The sequence below is a fragment of the Calypte anna genome, chromosome 17, assembly GCF_003957555.1.
Source record: "Calypte anna isolate BGI_N300 chromosome 17, bCalAnn1_v1.p, whole genome shotgun sequence".
NCBI classification, from domain to species: Eukaryota; Metazoa; Chordata; class Aves; order Apodiformes; family Trochilidae; genus Calypte; species Calypte anna.
In genome coordinates, this window is record NC_044262.1 from 5,553,315 (window position 1) to 5,576,158 (window position 22,844).

The following is a 22,844-nucleotide window of genomic DNA, read 5'->3' on the forward strand; positions in this document are numbered from 1 at the left end:
AGCCCCAAGCCTGCCTTGCCAGGTCTGATCAGAAGGAGGATCAGTCCTCCCTTCTCTCTCTCTCTCTCTCTCTAGATTTAATTAACAGGGCCTTTCATCTCTACCCTGAAGGAATCTGCTATCTTCTGTCTTCTTAATTAACGTTCATTAAGCAAATCAGAAGAACAGTTTTCTCCTCACCGCTTCTCTTAACCCCTTGCAGGGTGCCAGGTCCCTTCCAGGGGTAGGAGAAGGCTCCTGGGCTTTGACAGCAGGTTGAGATGTCATCCCAACCATATCTCCCCATATCTCTCCACTGGAGAGAGCCCTGGAGCAGTGGGTGAAACCTTTCTAGGTACAGAGGACTTCAGGTGAGGTTGGGCTGTGGGTTTGGGGGCAAATCCCAGCTCTGGTTGTGCTTATGGACACCCTTTAAGCCCATCTATGTCCCTCGAAGACAAGGGGTGTCCCATAACCAGCTTGCAACCCCAGTAACAAGGAGAAAAGCAAAATACCCGGGAAACCACATCTCTGCAGGATGCAAATCCCCTTAAAGCTAGTGATGGAGATGTGCAGGGCAGTTATTGAGCTGCAAACCCTTCTCTTTCCCCCTGGGAGGTTGACAGTGGGTTTGCCACCAGCCTTGTGCTCCCAGGCAGCTGATGCTCAGCTCCTCGGTGCTGGGAAATTCACCTTTCCCAGTGGAACTGGCTCAGGCTGTCAGAGCCTGGGTCAATATATGGTAATGGGACTCAGGAATGGTGCTGCTGCTGCAGGAGCTGCTGCCCCAGCTTCTGATTCACAGCTTCCCCCTGGAGCTTTCTCCCAGCAGCGTGTACAGAGAGGGAGAATAAAATAAATAAGAGTAGAAGGGGAGGGGAGGAAGGGGATTTAAATTATAAATGAGGGTTAAATTTCCAGGGTTCCTACAGGCAGCTCAGCTGGGTAGTGCTGGGGGGGGGGATAAGAGGCAGTGTTGTCCCCCCCTGCACCCCTTTTTGCAGACATAACCCCCTGAGGAGTTTTGGGGTCAGGGTCACGGTGTGCCCAGGGGCATGGCACTGTGCCAGCCTGCCTGTCTCCCTGATTGCTGTCACCCTTCTGTCCCCAAGGGTTAAATCTGGAGGGTGCCACAGCCCTGCAAGGGATTCCCTCTGTGCAGAGTATAATTACCAGTATTTGGGAACCTGCTAATGAGGTCTGGTGACAATCTGGCTTTGCCACCCCGTGGAGATGCCACCACAAGGGATGAGCCCTCTTCCAGGTCCATGGCAGCAGGCAGGGATGGAACCCCTCCTCCCCATGGGTGCTGGTGTGGGGGTATTGGGGGATGTCACAGACCCCTGACCCAGCCAGGTTGGCATGAATGGGGGAGCAGCAGGGTCCCCATAAATCAGTGTGGGGGGAGAAGAGTGTGCTGGGCCTGCTCCAAAGCCTTTCCTTCGCCCCCCCCTCCCCCCCCCTTGATTTTGGGGTTGCAGGAAAAGTGGTGACCCCCACTAATTGAAGGAAAAATCCACCCTTGGGATCTGTATCACTGTGAACTCATCCCCGGGGCTGAGAGCTGGAGAAGCTGCCGAAAGTGCAGCCCTCCCACCCCCAAAGCAACAGGGCCGGGGTGTAACTCACAGGAGGGAGGGGGGGGGGGTCCCCATCCTACCCACATCCTCCTTCTGGGAACCGGGGTGACCTGGGAGAAGCCCAAATCCCGCTGCTCGGTCTCAGCTACGAAGCTTTCGACATTCCCAGCTACTTCCACAAGATGGACCTCGGAGCGAGAGGAGGTGCCGGCCAGGGGGACACATCCCATCCCATCCTATCCCATCCCATCCCATCCCATCCCGTCCCGTCCTGTCCCGCCTGCTCTCTCCATGCCAGCCGGAGGAGGCTCAGAATCCTCCCAGGAGAGCCCCGCCATGGCACGACCACCCGGGCTCTGCCTTCTGGCCCTGCTGGGGCTGGGGCTGGGGGCTGGGGGTTCGTCCTCCTGTTGGGACCCTCGGGGCCGCCCCCGTCGTTGCATGCCCGTCTTTGAGAACGCTGCTTTTGGCCGGGCCGCCCAGGTCACCAACACCTGTGGGTCACCCCCCGAGGATTACTGCCAGCAGATGGGTGCCCGCCACGCCAGTACCCTGTGCCACCGCTGCGATGCCACCGACCCCTTGCTCCACCACAACGCCTCCTTCCTCACCGACTTCCACAGCCAGGAGGAGAGTACCTGGTGGCAGAGCCAATCCATGGCTTTCGGCATCCAGCACCCCAACTCCGTCAACATCACCCTACACCTGGGTAAGAGCCGACAAGGGGCACCGGGGGTGGGTGCGCTGGGACCTGGGAGGGGAGGTGGTGGGTGCTCCTTGCTTAAAGATGGGACCTTGCCCAGGGCTTCTAGGGAGGGCAAGGAGGGAGGTGCCCCCTCCAAAAAGCTGCAGGTAGAACACTGAAAAGTCCCGGGGAGGGTCTGTCCTGTCCATCAGCTCAGCCCCGGTCCCTTGTGGGGTGAGGATGCTGGTGGCAGCACCCACCTGTGTCATTTCACAGCCAGACCCCCCTGGGGTGTCTGTTGTCCCCTCGTCCCCTCCCCTGGGGTTGCTTTTTACCGATTATGCAAGTTTGCAGAGCTGGAGGCAGGCAGGGGGAGGCAAAGCCCCCCAAACCCGTTAGAGCCTTGCCAGTGGGGTGACCACGGTGTGTGCCCACCCGTGGCTTTTCACCCCTGTGCCGTGCTGAGGATGCTCATTACCTCGGGGGGCAGGGGAGGGGGGAGGGCAGAGCCCTGCACACCCCCTGCAGCCCTGGGGGGTTTCCCCAGCTGGGATCTGAGCCTTTATGTTTTAAATATTGTGCAAGCCACCCTCTTGGAGAATACTTAAAAGGAAGGGGCATGCTTGGCATTTTAAAAAGGATTTTTTTTCAACGTTTTCCTTCTTCCATCTCCATTCTCTGCTGCCTCCATGCTGAGGGGTTTAGCAGAGGGGCTGTGGGAGGAGCTGGCAAGGGGCTGGTGTGGCACGGAGCTGGGATGGTGGGACAGTGGAGGGTCTGTCTGTGTCCCTGTGGGGACACGGGGACTGCCCAGCTGGGTGGAGGTCGTGGCATTCCCAGCCTCCTGCAAGCAGGCAGACATCTGGTCCTCATCCCTGGAACAGGGATGGGCTTCTCTCTGGGCATGAGAGGCAATGCTGGAGGAGGCTGCCAGCCCCTCACCCATGTCAGACCACCCCAAATTCCTTTGTGTTTCACCCAGAGCATAGAAGGAAACCTACAGAGTCCAAAGGAAACGTACAAGCTCCTGTGGTGGTCAGTCCCTGCTCCACTGCAGAGGACTTCCAGCCTGGATTTTCTTCGTCTTGGTTTCCAGCTTGGGAAGCTGGTGGTCATCTCAGGGATGGCCAGGAGAGTTTGTGGTGACCAGTCCTGAGTTGGCACATGGATATGTGTGGGATCCCACTGCCCAAGCTGTCCAACTCTTGGGACTTGCTTCCCAGTCTTCTCTACCCCTTCCTTGTTCCTACATGGCTTGTATATGGTGCCATGCTAAAAAGTGGCATTTTGGTGCCCAGTGTACTGTTGTCTGACCCTTCCCACAGCCACCAGGCCCTATTCTGGTCCCATCTGCAGACCTTTTTATTGCTACCTTAATGCTTTCATTTGAGCTATGGAGGAGAAGACCAACCAGTCCCTGCAGCCCCCCAGGACATGGCCCAGGATGAGGCCTTGCTCATGAGCTCCATGGAGTAATTGGTTTTTTTAACCCATGTAGCATGTCCCTGCCAGCCTGCTCATCTTGCTCAGTCCCAAGTCAGACATCTTGTAGGTTCTGCAGGATGTTTACCTGGGGAGCTTATTAAATGAGATATCAAGTGAGTTGAACAAGACCCTTGTTTACCTGCATGCTGCTGATTGGCATTAATTAGATATATATTCCTTTAAATCTTGCTTTTCTCTGATGTTTTAGCTGTGTCTTTACAGTGTACTGGACTTGGAGCAGATCAATAATCCCAAGTGCCTGTTGCTGCTGCATTTACCCTGTCAGATGTCAGGGAAGAACCCAAAATACCCGTGGCTTGCAAAGGCAGCAGGCACTGGGGCTCCTGGGGAAACTCTCTGAATTAAGTGCTGTCTGCAGCCTTGACTCTGATTTTCCTGTGGGCTCCTGGAGCTGAGGTTTAGGGGGGTCAGAGCCGGCTGGGGACATGTGGGTGACACAACCATCCCATGTGCTTTTCTCTCCTCTCCAAACTCTTCTGTCTGAAGCCCCTGGCATGGTAAGAGCTGCAATCTGGGCTCAGTGTTCATCTGGATGAACACTGTATTTGGAGAACAGCCCAGCTGGGAGAGCATCCCAGGGGTCCTGGTGCCATCCCCCCTACCCTCAGCCATCCGTGCACCCTCCCAGCATCCGCCCCACTGCCTGTCTGGTTTGGGGACACATCACACCTTCCCGAGCAGGAAGGAGGAGCCAACCAGCATGGGTTATTTTCTCTTTTGTTTGGGTTTGTTTCTTTTTTAAGCGGAATTCGGCTAATGAAAAATGCTTGTCTGGGAAAAGCACGCGCTCCCTCGGGATCTTTCCCCAGGGCAGATCTCCTCCATCCCAGCGGGAGGCACCACTTGACCCACCCTTCTTCCCTCCCTCCCCATCCCAGCCCACCCTCCCCTGTTTATTGACACAGCGCCGAGCCCCTTTCCTCTCCCAGAGGAAACTATTCCAGGAGGTGACGGCCCTGACCTTGCTCTTTTGGTAGATGTCCCCCTGGGACAGTGCTGCCTGGGAACGGGCGCCTGCCAGGCGTCCACCCCCGACCTCCTCGGATGCGGGACCGGGGCACCCCCGCTGCCACCAGCTTGGAGAGATCCCAGAGGGAATTCGGAGGGGGGGAGTGCAGAGGTTGTGGGACAGCCCAGTTCTTAGCCCTTGTCACCTCTGGGTGGGCTGGGAGAGGGTTTGTGTCCCCTCCCCAGGCACTCGGCTGGGTGCTCCCTGTGTCCCTGATGGGAAGCAGCTGCTTTTCCCAGCGCCAGTAGCCCGGCTGCCTCGGCTCCCCCGCAGCAAAGTCGCAGCACATATGCGACAGTATTCATATGGGCCTAATTAAAGGCTTGTTTTCCTAGTCCCGGTGTAACCCCTCTAACATTCCCAACTCATTATCTTTTCAAATAAAGCCAAAACCTTGCAGCTAATTGTTTTGTGCTGTCAGGAGCTTTGCTTTTATGGAGCAATCCAGTCTTTGAGCTGGTCCTTCATCTCTGGCAATTAAGCGGTTCTGATGTTCACTTTGGTGTTTGCTTTTCCCCTTCTTTTTTTTTTCCTTCTTCTTTTTTTTTTTTTTCCTTGCTAATTCTTTCAAGCACTTTCAGAGCTGTGCTGGCTGCCCAGGGGGTTGGTGGCCTTTCTTTTGTCTTCGTGCCTTCCAACCCGGCAGCAATGCCAGACCCTGGCACAGAGCTCCTTAGGAAGAAACCATCCTTGGCCTTTTCCAGCCCTGTGGAACAGCTGCCCCAAGGATGCTGCTTGATGCTCTGGGCCTGACTCTTCAGCCCTGGTCACTCAGTCTGGTTTTACAGCAGCTTCTTGCTCATCCAACCCTCCCAGTGCATCCATGCAGTGGGTGGGGGGGCTGCAGTGGGGTGAGAGCAGATGTGGGGTTGGTTCGTTGGGGTTTGGGTTGCAGCTTGGGGCAGCTTGGGAGTGATTTTTGCTTTGCACAACCTCCCTCCTCTTTCAGCTGTGGTGGGAAGAGAGGGACAGTAGTGGGATGCTGGCAGGATGGGGCATGAGGACAGTTTCCCCCCCTTGGCAGGGGCTGTGGTGGCCATGGGGCGAGGGTGACAGCGGCGGGGTGGGTCTGTCCCCAGGCAAAGCCTACGAGATCACCTACGTCCGGCTCAAGTTTCACACCAGCCGCCCGGAGAGCTTCGCAATCTACAAACGCAGCCAGCCGGGGGGGCCCTGGGTGCCTTTCCAGTACTACAGCGCATCCTGCCAGAAAACTTACGGGAAGAGGCAGCGGCAGTACCTGCGCCCGGGGGAGGACGAGCAGGTGGCCTTCTGCACCGACGAGTTCAGTGACATCTCCCCCCTGAGCGGGGGCAACGTGGCCTTCTCCACCCTGGAGGGGCGGCCCAGCGCCTACAATTTCGATGGGAGCCCCGCCCTGCAGGTGCCCTCAGGGTGGGAGAGGGGGTGGGAGCGTGGGCACCCCATGGCAGGGTGCACAAATGCAGCCCCCCCCCTCCCAACCCGGGTGAAAGAACCTGGGATGCCCTGCACCTCCATAAGAGAAGGTGAAGGGTGAGGAGATGGTGGCCCAGACCCCTTGCCAAGGCTGCTTCTCTGTGTCCCCTGCAGGAGTGGGTGACTGTCACTGACCTGCTCATCTCTCTGAACCGGCTCAACACATTTGGGGATGACATCTTCAAGGACCCCAAGGTGCTGCAGTCATACTACTATGCCATCTCTGACTTCTCCGTTGGTGGCAGGTGAGGGGCAGGAGGGCACGAGGGGGGAGACATTCCCTGGGTCTGGAGTAGGTTGGGGTCTTCTTTGAGGTGCTGTTCTGGGGCAAAGTGCTCAGATTTTGCTTTCTCCATCTGTAAACTGGAGCTGGAAGTGCAGGGCTGGGTGATGAAACCTGGAACCCTCTGAGCTGTGCACAAAGGACTTTTCCCTGCAAGCTCTGTTTGCCACCAGCTGTGTTTGCTTTGCCCCCCACCATGGCTTTCAATGACAGTGGGGCTCATGTTGCTCCTCCTGTGACTCTGCTTGGGGACAGTAAAAGAGGGGTGCCAGCAGAGGGATGTCTCCAGGACAAGGAGGCTGCTGGAGGAGCTTGGAGTCAGCATGGCCACAGCTTGAGCAGCTGATGGTGGGATGGGGGAGCTGATGTGGGACAGAGACAACGGTGGCACCAACCCAGTGCTGCCCATCAGCTGTGCTGCAGGTGCCTGGGGGGAATCCTGCACCCTGCTGAGAGCTGCCTTCTCCAGGCAGCAGGGATGGGGCTGCTCTTGGCCATCCAGCAGCCCCCATCCCTCTCATCTCACCCCCTGGGCCCCAGCAGCTGGAGCTGGTTACCAGCTCACACGGGCCACCCTCAGGGTGTCACCTCCCATCTGGGAGTGCCACAGGGACACAATGCTTTCTACCCCACTCCTCACCCCACGGCCACCCCAGATGTGCCAGCCAGGGCCACATGCTGCACAGCCTGGGACCATCCTGCCCCCGGTGCTACTCAGAGCAGCTCTGCTCTCACTGCAGGTGCAAATGCAATGGCCACGCCAGTGAGTGTGCTCCAGACGAGGCTGGGCAGCTGGTCTGTGTGTGCCAGCACCACACAGCTGGTACCGACTGCCAGCACTGCCAGGCCTTCTACCAGGACCGGCCCTGGGCTCGTGGAACTGCCGAGGCTGCCAATGAGTGTCTGCGTGAGTATCACCTGGGCTGGATCCGGGGGGATGGATGGATGGGGCTGCTCCCTCAGCTCCTGGGGGAAGAGCGAGCCTGTTCCTTTCCTTTTCCTTTTCCTTTTCCTTTTCCTTTTCCTTTTCCTTTTCCTTTTCCTTTTCCTTTTCCTTTTCCTTTTTCCTTTTCCTTTTCCTTTTCCTTTTCCTTTTCCTTTTCCTTTTCCTTTTCCTTCTCCTTCTCCTTCTCCTTCTCCTTCTCCTTCTCCTTCTCCTTCTCCTTCTCCTTCTCCTTCTCCTTCTCCTTCTCCTTCTCCTTCTCCTTCTCCTTCTCCTTCTCCTTCTCCTTCTCCTTCTCCTTCTCCTTCTCCTTCTCCTTCTCCTTCTCCTTCTCCTTCTCCTTCTCCTTCTCCTTCTCCTTCTCCTTCTCCTTCTCCTTCTCCTTTTCCTTTCCTTTTCCTTTCCTTCTCCTTTTCCTTTTCCCCTTTCCCCTTTCCCCTTTTCCCCTTTCCCTTTTCCTTTTCCTTTTCCCTTTCCCTTTTCCCCTTTCTCTCTTTTCTCCCTTCTCTTCTCCCTTCTCTTCTCCCTTCTCCCTTCTCCCTTCTCCCTTCTCCCTTCTCCCTTCTCCCTTCTCCCTTCTCCCTTCTCCCTTCTCCCTTCTCCCTTCTCCCTTCTCCCTTCTCCCTTCTCCCTTCTCCCTTCTCCCTTCTCCCTTCTCCCTTCTCCCTTCTCCCTTCTCCCTTCTCCCTTCTCCCTTCTCCCTTCTCCCTTCTCCCTTCTCCCTTCTCCCTTCTCCCTTCTCCCTTCTCCCTTCTCCCTTCTCCCTTCTCTCTTCTCTCTTCTCTCTTCTCTCTTCTCTCTTCTCTTCTCTTCTCTTCTCTTCTCTTCTCTTCTCTTCTCTTCTCTTCTCTTCTCTTCTCTTCTCTTCTTTCTACGAAACAAAGGCTTTTAAAGCCTTGAACACAGGAGGAAAGTTTTTTGCTGTGAGGACAGTCAGGCATTGGAACAGTCTCCCAGGGGAAGTGATGGATTCCCCCCCTTTGGAAAGTTTTTAGTCTCAGCTCGATGTGGTGCTGAGACATACCACATAACCAACAACATCAGATGGGTTGGACCACATGAGCCTTGAGGCTCCTCCAACCTGACATTCTATGATTTTCCAAGGCTGCTTTGAGTTGAAAGGGAGGATTTGCATCCCCAGGGACCCCCTTCACAGCATCACCCCGAGGATCCGCTGACATCCCCTCACCCCATGGGCGCATCCGTCTGCTCCATGCAGGGTGCTGCACCCACCTCCCCTCCCAATGGCTGAGTCCTTGCCTTTTAAAACCCCACGCAGCGCCTCTGGCTCATCCAACACCCCCAGGACATTTGCATTCTACCTCCTCCCGGGGCTCCCAACCACCCTTTCTGCCTCTGCCCCTCCAGCTTGCAATTGCAGCGGCCGCTCGGAGGAATGTTTCTACGACCGGGAGCTCTACCGCCGCACCGGCCACGGAGGACACTGCCAAAACTGCAGGGACAACACTGCCGGGCCCCACTGCGAACGCTGCCGGCAGAACCACTACCGCTGGGATCCCCGGGCAGCCTGCCAGCCCTGCCACTGCCACCCCGCAGGTGCGTGGGGCTGTCCCCAGCCGGGTTCTGCTGTAAAACCCCTGCCCCGGGCAGGGATGGGTCCGGAGGGATGGTTTGGGTTGGTTTTCCCGTGGTTCTCTATCTTTTGGATGGTCTCCTCATCTCTGGGGTTGAGCCTCAGGGCTGGTTGGGGTCCCCACAGGTTCCTTGCAGCCCCAGTGTGACAACTCGGGGACCTGTCTCTGCAAAGCCAATGTGACAGGTTGGAAATGTGAGCGCTGCAAGGATGGCTACCACAGCCTCAGCGAGGGTGGCTGCAGGTAAGGAGGAGCCCAGCCCCAGCCTCAAACAGTGGGACAGGCCCAGGGCTCACCTTGTGCCATCATCTTGTCCCATCCAGACCCTGCACCTGTGACCCCATGGGCAGCGTGGGCACCTGTGACCCCAACACGGGGCATTGCACCTGCAAGGAGAGGGTGGAGGGGCACCTGTGCAACAGGTAAGCACCATGGGATGGCACCACAGCCCTTTTCCAGGCTGGGATCAATGCCAGGGCTTGGTGGTCAGTGCAGGGCAGGTGTCTTCATTCCTGAGAGGGAATTGCTGTGTCTCCAACCCCTACCCACAGCCCCTCGCTGGGGCTTTGCCATAGGGATTTTTCAGGATTGCTCTCTGCCTGGTTGGAGAGGCTGTGGGGCTGCATCCCTCTGGACCAGTGGAAGCACTCAGAGCTGCCACCAGCATCCCCCTGGCACACTACTGTGGTCCCCCATGGTTCTGCCTGCCCCATGCCATGTGCTCCTGTTTCCTTCCAATGCCCAGGTGCCAGCCAGGTTGGTTTAACCTGCAACCCCACAACCCTGCTGGCTGTACCAGCTGCTTCTGCTACGGCCACTCCACTGCCTGCAGAGCAGCAGATGGCTACGAAGTGACCCACATCAGCTCTGACTTCAGCCAAGGTACCAACTCCCTGGCCCAGGGTGAAATGGAGGGCAGAGCTGAGCCAGCTCCGGCCAAAAAAACTCTTACCAGTTTGGGATGGCTGGGGCTGAGCATCCCCCTCTGAGGCTGACCAGTGGTGATGGCTAAGGGTGATTTCTCTGGCTTGCTCCCATTTTGCTGCTAAACCTCTGCTTTTGCCCCCAGCTCTTTGGGGATGGGCTCCCCACAGTGTCCCTCCGTGGGACACTCCTCTTGGGGCTGTGCATGGGTCAGGGAGGGCTGCAGGGCTGGGCACAGCCATCCCATCTCACCAGAGACTGCAAGACCACTAAAAATCAGCTTAGAAAGATAAAAACTAAAAGGATGGAGCTCATGGGGAAATTTCCTCCTTATTCCCTTCTCCCCCCACCCTCAGCTGGGACAGGACAGGGCAGACAGGGGCTGGGGGAGTGGGATAGAGGCCAGGGCTGGGTGTGTGCAGGATGCTCAGGGAAACCCTGCCCTCTGCTGCACAGCCCGACGTGTGCAGCCCCAGCTGAGGGTCCCCATTGCAGCCTCTGCTCTCTGGGACCCCCACCTGCACCCCACCGAGGCAGTGGCACCCATAGGTGGCAGCTCAGCTTCCTGTACCACTGCAGGGAGCACACGCCAGTGAGCAGATGGATGCTGATGGACCAGTTTGTCCTGATTGCTTTTAAACTGTGCTGCCAATTGCTGTGCTGCTGCTGTGATGACTTCTGTGGCCTTGAAACAGAGCCAGGCTTTACAATGAGTCTTTTCCACCCTTCATGCAGCCAATTTGGGGCTGTTCTTTTAGGGACAGGTTTGGCTTTGGTTGCAAGAGGAGGCTCAGCATGGCCACCCCCCCCTTCCAGCCCTGCTCCCCAGTCTGCAGCTGAGCAGGACCAGCTGGAAGTTTCCTGTGCTGAGTGTAGGGGTCCCAGTTCAGAATGATTTGATAACCAAGTGCAGCCCACTGGGAGCTGGGGAGGGATTTCCAAGTATCCATCCTGTGGGTGCCCCTGGGCTCCAAAAAATAACTAACCCTGGGGAGTTTAACTGAATTCCAAAGGAAACCAACTTAATGCAATTACACTCCATCTCTCCCTGGGCTTCCTGCACTCTCCAGCCCACAGCAATGCTGGAAACACAGCTCAGGCAGGAGGGCAAAAGTTTAAAGATAATAATTTCCTCCAAATCAAAGAAAATAAACAGAGGGGGGTGCAGCCAGGGCCACTCCCCAGCAATGAGAGCACAGAGCTGGAGCTGAGCAGAGCATTACAACATGCCAGCTCCTTACAAGACCCTGGAGAGTCTCAGGAGGAGGGACAGAGCCCCTGAAAGCAGCACCCTGATAGTGCTGGGCTTGTGGGGACTCACTGCTCCCTTCATCTGTGCACTGCCACCATGTGCTGTCACCAGGGCTAGAGGGCTGGGCTGCAGCAGCACCAGGCACTGGGGACCTGCCACTGCACTGGACTGATGGGGAGATCATCATCGAGTGGGATGGAGAGGAGATGGTGGAGTTTCTTGCACCAGGTATGGTGTGTGACAGGTCTCTGGGGTCCTGCCCTGCCATGGGGACCTCTCGGTGTCCTCACGGGATGTTCCACCTCTAAGGTGGTGCACAAGGTGCTGGGTTCCATCGCAGAGCTGAGTGCATTTTGATAACACAAGGAAGGTGGGGGTGACCAGAGCAGTGGGCTGGGACCTCAGGAGGGTGGGCTGGAGCTGGTCCTGCCCTAGGAGGATGGTCATAGCTCTTGGTGATGCTGGTGGGTGCAGGGGTGCATCCATGCCCTACAAACTTTGCTCCTCTTTGCCCTCACAGAGAAGTTTCTGCAGAACCAGCGTCTCAGTTATGGGCAGCTCCTGACCCTGCTGCTGGGAATGGAGGGAAATGGGATGGAGATGGATACCTGGGTGCCCCTGCTCCAGGTCCAGCTGGTGCTGGAGGGTGAGGGAATGGAAATCACCATGTCCAGCAGTGAGAGGCAGCCCCAGCACGGCAAGCTGGCTGTCACCTTCAGGTACCTGTGATCACACTGTGGTGGGTTTGGGACATGCATGTCAGAACACCCCGGGGCCATCCTGTGCTGTGGGGTTCAGCCCCACTCCCTACCCTCCTTGGGGCTTTAATTGTGTCCCCATTACCCAGCTGAGGTGTCCTGCTGTCAGGCTGGCCCTGTCCTTCCTCCCACTCTCCTTTCCCAACAGGCTGCACGAGGCAGAGGAGGGTGCAGAGCCTTTGCTCTCAGCCTTCAGCTTCCAGCGCCTGCTCTCCAACCTCACCTCCCTCCGCCTCCGCCTGAGCCGCGGCCCCGTGCCAGGTAGGTGGCTCCTGGAATGTCCCCGTGGGGAGCTGAGCTGGGATGGTGCTGGGGACATCAGAGCAGCATCAGCCTCTCAGGACCAGAGGGTGTGTTGTGGCAAGGGCTGGGTACTCTCTGCAAACACCCCTGGGGCTCTCCAGGAGGTATTTTGGGGTCTCCTGTGTCTGTCTGGAGTGTTTCCAGGCAGGATGGAGGGAGCAGGGCAATGTTCCATCCCATCCTCATGCTGCTCCCCCCTCTCACAGGCAGGCTGTCCTTGAGTGAGGTCCAGCTCACATCTGCTCGCCCCGGGATGGGTTTGCAGGCCAGCTGGGTGGAAGATTGCACGTGTCCCCTGGGCTACACCGGGCAGTTCTGCCAGTCCTGCTCACCCGGCTTCAGACGGGAGATACCCTTGGGCAGCCCCTTTGTCAGCTGCGTGCCCTGCACCTGCAACCAGCACGGGGACTGCCACCCCCTCACAGGTCTGTACCCTCCTTCACCTGCCCCATTGCTGCCTGCACCAGTGACAAATCTGTGCATGCTTCTTTCTGAGGGATGCAGGAAACCATCTGTGAGGTTGTGGTACTCAAAACTTGTGGAGACTGGGCTGGTAGCTACAGAGATAATTCACTAACTGCAGTAATGGTGGTAATTTATAATAAGAGGGGCATCTTCCATGGTGCTTTATGACCTTAAAGGGGGAAAAAGTGAAGGGTGGTGGTCCTCAGAGGAGTGGGGAGGCAGGAAAGAGGCAGAGGGGTTTGTCAGGATGTGTCTTGCAGGCAGCATCGCTGCCCAGGTTGTGGAGTCAGACTGGGCACAGCCCTGGTGCCTGCAACTCGGTGGTGAACCTGAGCAGAAAAACAGGTAAAAAGCAGGAAAATACAGCAGTGCCCAGCTTGTGGGAAGGCACCAGAGGAACCATCTCTCCTGCTGCCAGCCCAAGCCCTGCTCTGCCTCCAGGTCCTGCTCAGAGGTGCGTGACTGCAGCAGGAACTGTGGCTTGAAGGCAGGAAAAAGCAAAAAAGTGTTCAAGGCAGCCTGGTTGTGTCTGGGGTGGTTGATGGGGTGATGGTTCCCCCTCCTCCCACCAGAGAAAGTGTCTGGATAGCTTTGGTCGGGGAAGTGGGACAGGATTGCAAACAGCTGCCCTGAAGCTTGAGGCGGTTTCATGAATCCAGCATCAGCCCTGAGGGGCTCCCGAGCTGCTGCCTCGCTCCCCACCCACCCCTGCAGAAAGCAGCAGCTCTGAGGAGTGCTGAAAAGACCTGGGAAATTAGATGGTGCTTTGGGTACCCCAACGGAGTGCCTGGGATTCCCCTCTGCCGGCTCCCCTCGGTGAGGAGCAGCAGTAGGAAATGGCTGGGATGGAAAGGGATGGGAAGAGATGGAAAAGGCTGGGAGAGGCTTTGTGCCCAGGCTGTGCCCCTCCCCTGCCAGGGGGCAGCAGCTCCGCAGTCTCGGCCTCACCTCCCGGAGCCGGGACTGGTGCTGCCCTGGGCACAATCCCCAGGGACAGGCACAGTGTTTTCATGTCCCAGCCCTAGCCAGCCCGCACGCTTCCTTTCATTTATTTTTCCACTCCTTCCTGCCACCCCCTTTTCTTTTCTTTTCCATCATCCGGCTTCGCCTGGACGTGGCGAAAAAATGGAAAAACACCAGTTTCCCTTCTGCACAACCCGCCTGGTATGACCCAACCTCACAAATCACAGGGAAAAATCCTCCCCCTGTCTCCTCTCTCTCCTGTCAAGCAGAGCATCCGCCTGGAGGTGGTGGTGGGGGTTCCTTGAGCATCCTTCCTCCTCCTCCTCCTCCCAGCTGATTCACCGGCTCGGCTCGCAAGGAGACGCTCGCTCCCCGCTGGGTGCCGGCCGGCAGCTGCTTGTGTTTACCATGGCAGGCTGGAAAGAGGCGCCTGATGGTTGGGAAATGTGTTGTCCATTATCGCAGGCGCCGACAGACTCGGTGCACATCGACGCCGCCGCCTGCGTGTGCCGGAGCCGCCTTGTCCCCGCACCGCGGGGGAGCTGGCGCTGGGACCCCGACATCTTCTCTTCCAAAACCTTCTCCCTTGAGCAAGGATGGGGCAGGGAGGGGAAACGCACCGGGTCCCGGATAGGGATGTGCAATCCCAACTGGGCACCCTGTTCCTCTCTTGACTCCCCAGCCCTCCCGCGCTCCCCGCTGTAACTCGGGGCTGTTTTTTTGCAGACCCTCAGCTCCGTTTTCCTCCCTGCAGGGCTCTGCCGCTGCTTGCACAACACAGAAGGTCCCTCCTGCGAGCGCTGCAGCCCCGGGTTTTATGGCAACCCCTTCACGGGAGGTTTCGATGACTGCAAACCCTGCCCCTGCCCCGGCCGCTCCCCCTGCACCCAGATGCCCGGCAGTGGGGAGGTGGTCTGCACCCACTGCCCCCCGGGCCAGAGAGGTGAGGCTGGGGGTGAGGGGATGGGTGAAGGGGGCTTTGGGCAGCGCCGGTACAACCAGACCCTCCCCACCTTTTTCCCTTCCCCAGGAAAACGCTGCGAGCTGTGTGACGATGGGTTTTTCGGGGACCCTCTGGGGCAGAGGGGTCCCGTGCGTCCCTGTGTCCCCTGCCAGTGTCACGGGAATGTGGATCTCAACGCCGTGGGGAACTGTGACCCCGTGTCCGGCCGATGCCTGCGCTGCCTGCACAACACGATGGGCGAGCACTGCGAGAGGTGTGGGCCGGGCTTCTATGGGGACGCGCTGGCTCCTGACCCTGCCGGGAAATGTGCAGGTACCTGCAGCCCTGGGGGCTGGCCTTGCTCCTCCAGGTCCCACCGTGGCCAAAATTTCCTCCTAGTGGTGGAGGCAGAGGGTGGATGGAGGATGCCTAGTGGATTTAGGGGATGATGGATGGTCTGGGTTGGCCCCAAATGCTCAGGAGTGGTCTTTGTCCCCTTTCTCCACTCCCATCCTTCCCTGGAGATACCCCACTCTGCAGGGCCTCAGCCTCCCTGAGCCCTGTTTGATGGGGGGGACATGGCCCTCTATGTTGTGGGGGCCTCAACCCCAGTGCCCCATTCCTGCTGACCCATCTGCCAGCCCTGTGCTGGGATAAAAGTGATGTTTTGTGTCCTGTAGCTTGTGACTGCCACCCCAATGGCTCAGTCCCAGGGCTGGAGGGCTGTGACCCCAGCACAGGACAGTGCCACTGCCTCCCACATGTGATGGGCAGAACCTGTGGGCTCTGCCAGCCTGGATACTATGGCCTGCAGCCCACTCTGGGGTGCAAGAGGTAGGTGGGGGCACTACGTGGGGCTGGAAGGGACCAGTGGTGGCTCTGTGCCCCTGACTCTGGTCTCTTTGCATCCACTGCTTGCTCATCATCCTCTACCTCCCCTTGCCAGCTGCGAGTGCCACCCGATGGGGTCACGGGAGAGCGGGTGTGATGCAGTGACAGGGCAGTGCTCCTGCCAGCCTGGTGTCACAGGGAAGCAATGTGACCGATGCCAACACGGATTCTTCGGCTTCTCTGCCCGGGGCTGCCGAGGTGAAAGGGACAGGGAAAGCATCTTGGTCCCAAAACTGAGGCTGATGGCCACGGTGTGACACCTTTCTGCCACCATTGCAGCCTGCAACTGCTCCCCCCTGGGCTCCATCACCCCGCAGTGCCATGAGAACAGCACCTGCCTCTGCCACCCTGGTTTTGTGGGCTACAAGTGTGACCAGTGCCAGGCCAACTTCTTCCCTGACCCACCAAGCTCCCGCTGCCAGCAGTGTCCTGTCTGCTATGGGCTGGTGAAGGATGAGGTACAGCCTATGCCCTGCAGAGGTGGGTGCAGCACCCTGGCCCCTGTGTTGCCTCACTGTCCTCTCATGTCCCCTGACATGTCCCCTGAAGGCTGACCGGGTGAAGGCCAGGCTGCAGGAGATGGAGGACTGGCTGAAGAAACCAGGCTGTGATGCCCAGTCCCCCATGCTGGGAGATTCACCCCGGGGAGATGGGCTGTCCAGCCCACACCTTCTGCAAGGTACAGGGGACACCTCTTCTCTGCATGGGGAAGCCCCTCCATCATCCCTCTGTGGACCCTCTGCTCCCCTGGGGTGCTGTGACATGCTGGGTGGGTGCAAGGGGGTCCCCAGGTCACTGATGGGCTCAGCACAGGTGATGGGGGGACTGAGAGGAGGAGGACAGCTGGTGGGCCCATGACTTTTTGTGTAGGATGGGGGTGCAGCAGGGATCCTTTACCTATGAGTACAGGTTTTGGAGCAGCTGGTGGTGGGCACTACTGGGAGCTGAGCGTTGGCACACGGGGTGCCCTTTGGGTGCTGCATCCTTGGTCCTTCCTGAGCACCAAGGCTTGGGGGGACTGCCTGCCCCTTTCATCATCAGGTCAAGGCTTGGGGCTCAGCCATGGGGCAGTCCCCCAGGCAAGCAGGGAGCCCTGGGCACCACCATGGGTTGTGCTGCCCACAGGTGCTCGGGCTGCCCTCTTGGCACAGGTGGGACAGCTGGCAGGGGCTCTGGGCACTGCACGGGGTCATCTCAGCAACGTCAGCTGGGCCACAGGCTGCTCCAGCCAAGGACCCCCTAAGACCTGTGTCCTGCTCTCGGAGATTGGGGCCGTGCTGCAGTCGGCACAGAGGGAGATCCTGGATGCTGCAGACACCCTGGCTACCACGGTGCGGGCTCTCACCAGCCCTGGGCTCCCAGGGGGGCAGGACTGGTGGGGTGGGATGTGGGTAGCACCGTGATGGAGTGGGAAAAATGTGTGGGTATAGCCCTCCTTGCTGCTGAGTCAAGAGGAGTTATTTCCCTTGCTCTCTCCTGGCTGCAAACCTTCTCCAGACCTTGAGCATGTTCTCCTTGGTGCTGGGCTGGTGGGGTCCAGGGGTCCTTTATTTCCCAGCCCTTGTGAGGGTCTGTCTCCTTGTTGCTTGGGCTGGTGGGGAGAGCTGGGGGGGTCAGGGGATCCCTCCTCCCATCCAGGGTCTCACTGCTGCTGGTTTTGTTTTAAGGAGATTCCCAAGGAAATCCCTCAGCAGCCCACTAACTGGAGCCGCTGGGCACTGGAGGCACGGGCACTGGCCGAGAGGTAGGATTTGCCAGTCTGACCCCAGTGTGCCCAGCAGAGTGGTTGCTCCTGGCCTGGGATGCTGACCCTCACACCATGTCCCTTGTCCCCGCAGCCATGAGGACACCGCGGTGCAGGTGGTGGCAGTGGTGGGGAGGGCACTGGGTGCCTCCCGTGCCAGCTCCCAGCTCCTGCATGATCTGCTGGAGGGGAATGTGACACAGGAGGTGCAGCGTGAGCTGGAGGCCGGGTGAGAAGGGCCTGGCAGGAATTCTGGAGGGCTGGCAGCAGGGAACTGCAGTCCCTTGCCTCTGGCCAGGCTCCTGTTACAGGACTCGGTCGTGGTGGCTTGGCCATGACTGAGTCCTGTCAAACTCATTGCAGCACAGCATTGCCAAGCTGTGCTGGGGGTGTTCCTTGCCTTTTCTCCCAGCATTTCCTTCTTGTGTGGTCTCAAAATGTCATCTCCATCCTTTGAGGGGGGTGACCAGAGTGTCCTGTCCACGTAGGTATGAGGAAGTCCAGCGGGCACAGGAGGAGCTGGGTGCTGGCGTGGTGGAGGTGGCAGCAGAGGCCAGGAGAGCTTTCACCACCCTGCAGCAGGCAAACACCAACTTGGCAGAAAAACTCCTGCAGGTGGCTGCACTGGGGCAGGTGAGCAACAACTCCCAAGGTGATGCTCCTGCTTGTACCCCTACTCCCTCCTCTCCCTCTTGGGTTGGGAGATGCTCTCCTGGAGCTTTTGGCATCCCTGTCCCCACAGCAGGTGCTGCCAGTGCAGGCTGGAGCCTTGGCACAGGAGCTGGCAGTGCTGGAGCAGACAGTGGAGGAGCAGGAGCCATCAGCCCATGGGGCCATGGAGACCTCCCGCACGCTGGCTGCTGGGTTGCACCAGGAGCTGCAGAGGACTCACAGCTTCAAGAGGGTTATTGCTGCTCATTTGTGTGGAGTATCCCTGCAAAAGAATTGTGGAATTGTAGAATGGCTGAGGTGGGAAGGGACCTTGGAGATCATCTACTCCAAGCTCCTTGCCAAGGGAGGGGAAGCCTCTCATCTAGTCAAGGACTCATCCAACCTGGCTTTGAACACCTCCCAGGGAGGGGCAGCCACAGCTTTCAGGGTCTCATCGTCCTTGTACTAAAGAACTGCTTCCTAACATCCAATCTAAACCTATTATTTTTCAGTGTAAAACTATTTCCCCTCGTTCTATCACTGGACACTCTTATGAAAAGTCCCTCTCCAGCCTGTAGGTTCCCTTCAGGTATTGGAAGGGCAGCTAGAAGGTCCCCCCAGAGTCTTCTCATCTTCAGGCTGAAAATTAAAATAATCAAAATGAAAATAAAATGATGGGGCTGCTCCAGCTGGAGCTGTGGTCATACTGGGAGCACCCCTCTGCCTCCACCCAGGGCACAGGGATGAGCGAGTTCCATCCCTGCTGCTCCAGAGGGATCCTGTCTGGAGCCAGAGGGTTTTGGGAGACATCTCCCAAGGAGCTCACCTGCCAAGTACCCACATTTCCCATCTGGGTGCTGCTCTTCTCCCCTCACTCCTGCTTTCCTCTCCCCAGCTGCAGGACCGGGCCAGCTCTGCCCACAGCACGGCCACCTCAGCCATCTCACTTGGAAAAGCCATGGTCACTGATGCAGAGTCCCTCCTGGCCAGCTTGGAAGGTAGAAGGCACCAGTCAGAGCATTTCTGCTCACATCCCAGCTCTGGGTGGCAAAGGGAGAAAGAGACACTTGAGTGACAGTCGGGTTGTCCCCACAGGCATGAGGAAGGTGCTGGGGCATCGGAAGGGCCAGGCTGGCCTGAGCAGGAGGATGACACACGTACGGGACAGGACAATGGTGGAGGCCCAGAGGAAGCTGAAACAGGCAGAGAAGATGTTGGGAAACTCCTTGTCCATCTCCACCACGGCCCGGAGGATGGCTGGGGAGGCTGAGAAAGTCTCTGGGGAAAGTGCCAAGGTCTGAGGGGAGGGATGTGGGGAGGCTGTGGGACGTGGCCAGCCTGGCAGCCACCCCAGGCAGAGCCCATCCTGTGCAGGCAGAGCCACAGAACTGCCCAGTGCAGCTTCTGCTGCCCCACCAGCACAGCACACACATATCTGCCTGCAGACCAGGGGGCCAGGAGCCAGCCAAGGTCCCTCTGCATGTCCCCAGGTGACTGTCCCCATCTCCATCCCTTTGCAGAGGGCACAGGCAGTGCTGCAGGAGAGCAAGCGGGCCAGCAGACACGCCAGGCAGCTGGCCACACGTGCCAACCAGACCCAAGAGGAGCTCTCTCGACAGGAACACGTGGCTGAGAAGCTCAGGGGGCACTTGGAAGATGCATATCAGGTGAGCACATCCCAGAGCCTGGAAAGGGCTTCACCTGCATCCCAAAGCATTGGGAGCGACCTGGCTTTTGGGCTCCAGTGTATGGGGAATGCCTTGGGGAGCTTCTTGGGATCTCCTCCCTTCTCCCATCCAGCCAAGGGTCAACGTCCCTGATCTTGGTGTCTGTTTGTCTTGGAAGGTGGAGACAGAGGTCAGTGGGATGGCAAAAAACCTCCAGGAAGCCCGAAGCTCTCTGATCTCAGACATTGAGACCTTGAATGATCTGCTGAGCAGCCTAGGTGAGACCTGAGCAGGGAGTGGGGTACAGGTCCCAGAGAAGGGACAAGCTTTGGGGCCTGGGGTTCATTGGTGCTGGATCTCCTGCCTGGTAGCCATCTGGGCTGAGCTGGATGCCCTTTATCTGATATCACTCGGGGTCTTAGCAAAGCTTCTTGAGGGGTCATGTCTCAGGAAAGCCCTCATGCAGAATGAATTGGGACTTGCTGAATGTGTGTGCTCATGCCTGTATGGGGACACTGATCTTCCTTGGCACCTCCAGAGGAGCAGGGCTGAGTCAGATGCTCAGTCCCTTTGGAGCTAAGGGAGGTGTTGGGCTGGGTTAACTCCTTGCTGGATGGTTTTGCTCCAGCTCCTCCTGCTTTGTTAACTGGATAGATTTCCAAGTACTCCTGGACTCCTACACCCCAGGAGTTTTGCAAAGGGGTGGAAACCATCACCCATCTGCAAGAGAGAGATGTGCCCAGGCCCTTTCTGGAGTCACAATCCCATTTGCTTACCTGTGATCACTGGGAAGCTGCAATGCCTCCATGCCCCACTGCACCCAGCACTTCATCTGCTGCCAAGGGTCTGAGCCCCTGGAGTATATCCAGAGCCTCTCCTGCCCAGCTCTCTGCTTCTCACCCAAGTCTTCTCCTCTCACCTGTGTCTTCTCCCCTTGCCCAGGCAACCTGGAGCAGGTCCCAGAGGCCGTGCTGAGTGCTGGGCAGCAGCAGCTGGAGGAGCTGTGGATGCGCTTGACCACGCAGGGTACCCTGGCTGCTCAGCTCAGGCTGCTGGAGCAGGAGGCAACCAGGCAGCAGGAGAAGATCCAGGAGTTTGAGAGTGACTTGACTGAGATCCGGGCTGACAAGAAAAACCTGGAGGACATTTTGCGGAGCCTCCCCGAGGGCTGCTCCAAGTGACACTGAGAGGTCCCTGGCTGCTGCCCCGTCACCTCCGTGCCCCCCTGCAGAGGGAAGGGCAGAGCAAAGGACACCCCATGTTCACCAGCATCGATCCCTCCTGCTGCTCTTCACACTGCCCATGATATCACACCCCAGGTCCTTACCTGCACCAGTTCAGGCTCAGTGTCCTGCAGCATGAATTCATCCACCAGCTCTGTCCCCAGGGCCTGGGGACAACCAGCTACCAGGGATGACCAATGTTTCTGTGCAGGAGACAGAACCACCACAGGGTTGGTTTTTCACCATGGAGTGAACAAAGAACCATCACAGATCTCCTCACTAGGCAGGTCCTTCCATCACAGGGACAGTTTATCAAGCATGTCAAGCAGCAGAGCTGTAGCACCCAGCAATCCCTCCTGCCTCAGGAGCTGAAGGAGGCTGTTGGATGGATGCTGGAAGCTGGGCCTGCAGTGCCATGCTCATGTGCAGAGGTGCAAAGGTGAATTGTGCTGGAGCTGGGCAGAGCTGCTGTACTGCAGGGCATGCTGGTTGGCTGTGAGCCTGGGGAAAAGCGTTTGCAGCAGGGAGAGCTAAACCTGGGGGCAAGCAGAAGCAAAGCTGGACCCTTAACCATCTCCTGGCAGGCAGGTTGGGCACCATCTGCATGTTGCAGAGGAAGAGCAGCTCTGCTCTGTTTCCTCAGGGTACTGCAAGGTTGCCACTGCCCACAGCTCTGGTCCCTGTGTCCTGCCCCACCTTGGCTTGGCTCTCATCAGGTCTGCCTCTAAATCAGCTCAACTGCTGGCAGTCCCAGGGGCTGGGAGGTGGGGGAGCTGACACGTGCTTTACCCCCCAGCACCCACACATCCTTTCCACTGGAGAGCAGCTGGTTGGTGGCACCCAGCTGGATGTTCAGGGAGCAGCTGGATGGGACCAGCTCCTGCCAGTGTCACTCCCACTGGGTGGCAGAGGTCAGTGGCTTTTTTGCCTTTAAAGGAAAGGCATGTGCAGTCCCCGTGTGCTTCCGGGCTGGTCTCTTGGGCCACGCAGGCAGCAGAGCCAGCCCCTTGTCCAGCCCACCCTGTGCTGGCTGTGCCATAATTCCAGGGAGCTGATGAAGTCATTCTGATAAGACCAGAAACGAGTTCCCAGGCTGGAGACCACATTTTAACCTGTTTTACCTGTGCTCTTCTGCTCACAGTGATAGAAACCGGGTTTGCTCTGGTGGTTCTGGTGTTCCAGAAGGGCCACAGGATTTTTCTACTATGAACAAACTCATCTGCACAAAATCTGCCCAAGGAGTGGGATGCTGCATTGCTGTGGGAGTGGAATGGCAGGGGCTGCCCAAGAACAGCTCTGCAAAAGCAAAACCATGTGGCAGTGGGAGCACAGTGGGATTCTGCATGGCTGAGAGGCAGGGAGCTGCAGCCACTTCCCATCTCCCTGGGAATACAATTATAGGTCTCCAATCAACACATAAATTTGCTGCTGTTAAGAGAAATGTCAAGCCTCTGCCTTGTGCATGCTGCTGAACATTTGGTCCATCCTCCCTCCTGCTCTTCCTGGAAAAATCTGTTTTCTTTAGCTGGTGACACCTTCCTAGAGTTGTATCCATTAAAAATCCTTAATATAATGCAGAGCTGCCCATCCACCTGTGTGCCTGGCAGCAGGAGGGGCACAGGCTGTACCTCTGCTTGCTGTTTCCTCAGTGTGACTGTCTCTGGGGTGGTATAGGGCAACTTTAAGAAACCACTTTAGCACAGGTCTTAAAAGAAATGTGCCCAGCTGAGATGGAAGGGGGAGTGAGGGCCTTGAGTGCAACCACCCACAGAAAATTCTGGAAAGGATTCACATCAGTTTGGTCCAGTCTGAAGTTGACTTTTCCTGCTCTTTGTGCTCCAGGACTGACCTGCAAGCAGCTGGTGCTACACCAAACCACCGAGCTGCTGCCACCAGAATCTCTGTTCAGTTTTAGTCTAACAGTTAACTGAGTATTCTGCCAAATCCACTGCTAAACCATGTCCCTCAGCACCACACCTACATATCTTTGAAATATCTCCAGGGAAGTTGACTCCTCCACAT

At 57.7% G+C, this 22,844-nt stretch overlaps 1 protein-coding gene across 1 annotated transcript; it reads left to right on the forward strand.

Moving 5' to 3' along the window:
• The first annotated feature begins 1,893 nt into the window (after nucleotides 1-1,893).
• LAMC3 (laminin subunit gamma 3) lies at nucleotides 1,894-22,361 on the forward strand. Its single transcript, XM_030461248.1, has 28 exons — nucleotides 1,894-2,268; nucleotides 5,839-6,143; nucleotides 6,332-6,462; nucleotides 7,241-7,407; nucleotides 8,812-9,000; nucleotides 9,164-9,281; nucleotides 9,362-9,460; nucleotides 9,784-9,920; nucleotides 11,326-11,442; nucleotides 11,735-11,933; nucleotides 12,121-12,233; nucleotides 12,482-12,700; nucleotides 14,458-14,646; nucleotides 14,734-14,979; nucleotides 15,327-15,480; nucleotides 15,593-15,735; nucleotides 15,817-15,995; nucleotides 16,087-16,216; nucleotides 16,663-16,868; nucleotides 17,205-17,281; nucleotides 17,376-17,510; nucleotides 17,770-17,914; nucleotides 18,024-18,185; nucleotides 18,828-18,930; nucleotides 19,028-19,227; nucleotides 19,453-19,599; nucleotides 19,778-19,877; nucleotides 20,542-22,361. Exons 1-28 carry the CDS (start codon nucleotides 1,896-1,898, stop codon nucleotides 20,778-20,780), a joined length of 4,722 nt encoding a protein of 1,573 aa, XP_030317108.1. The 5' UTR covers nucleotides 1,894-1,895; the 3' UTR covers nucleotides 20,781-22,361.
• The last annotated feature ends 483 nt before the right edge of the window (nucleotides 22,362-22,844 follow it).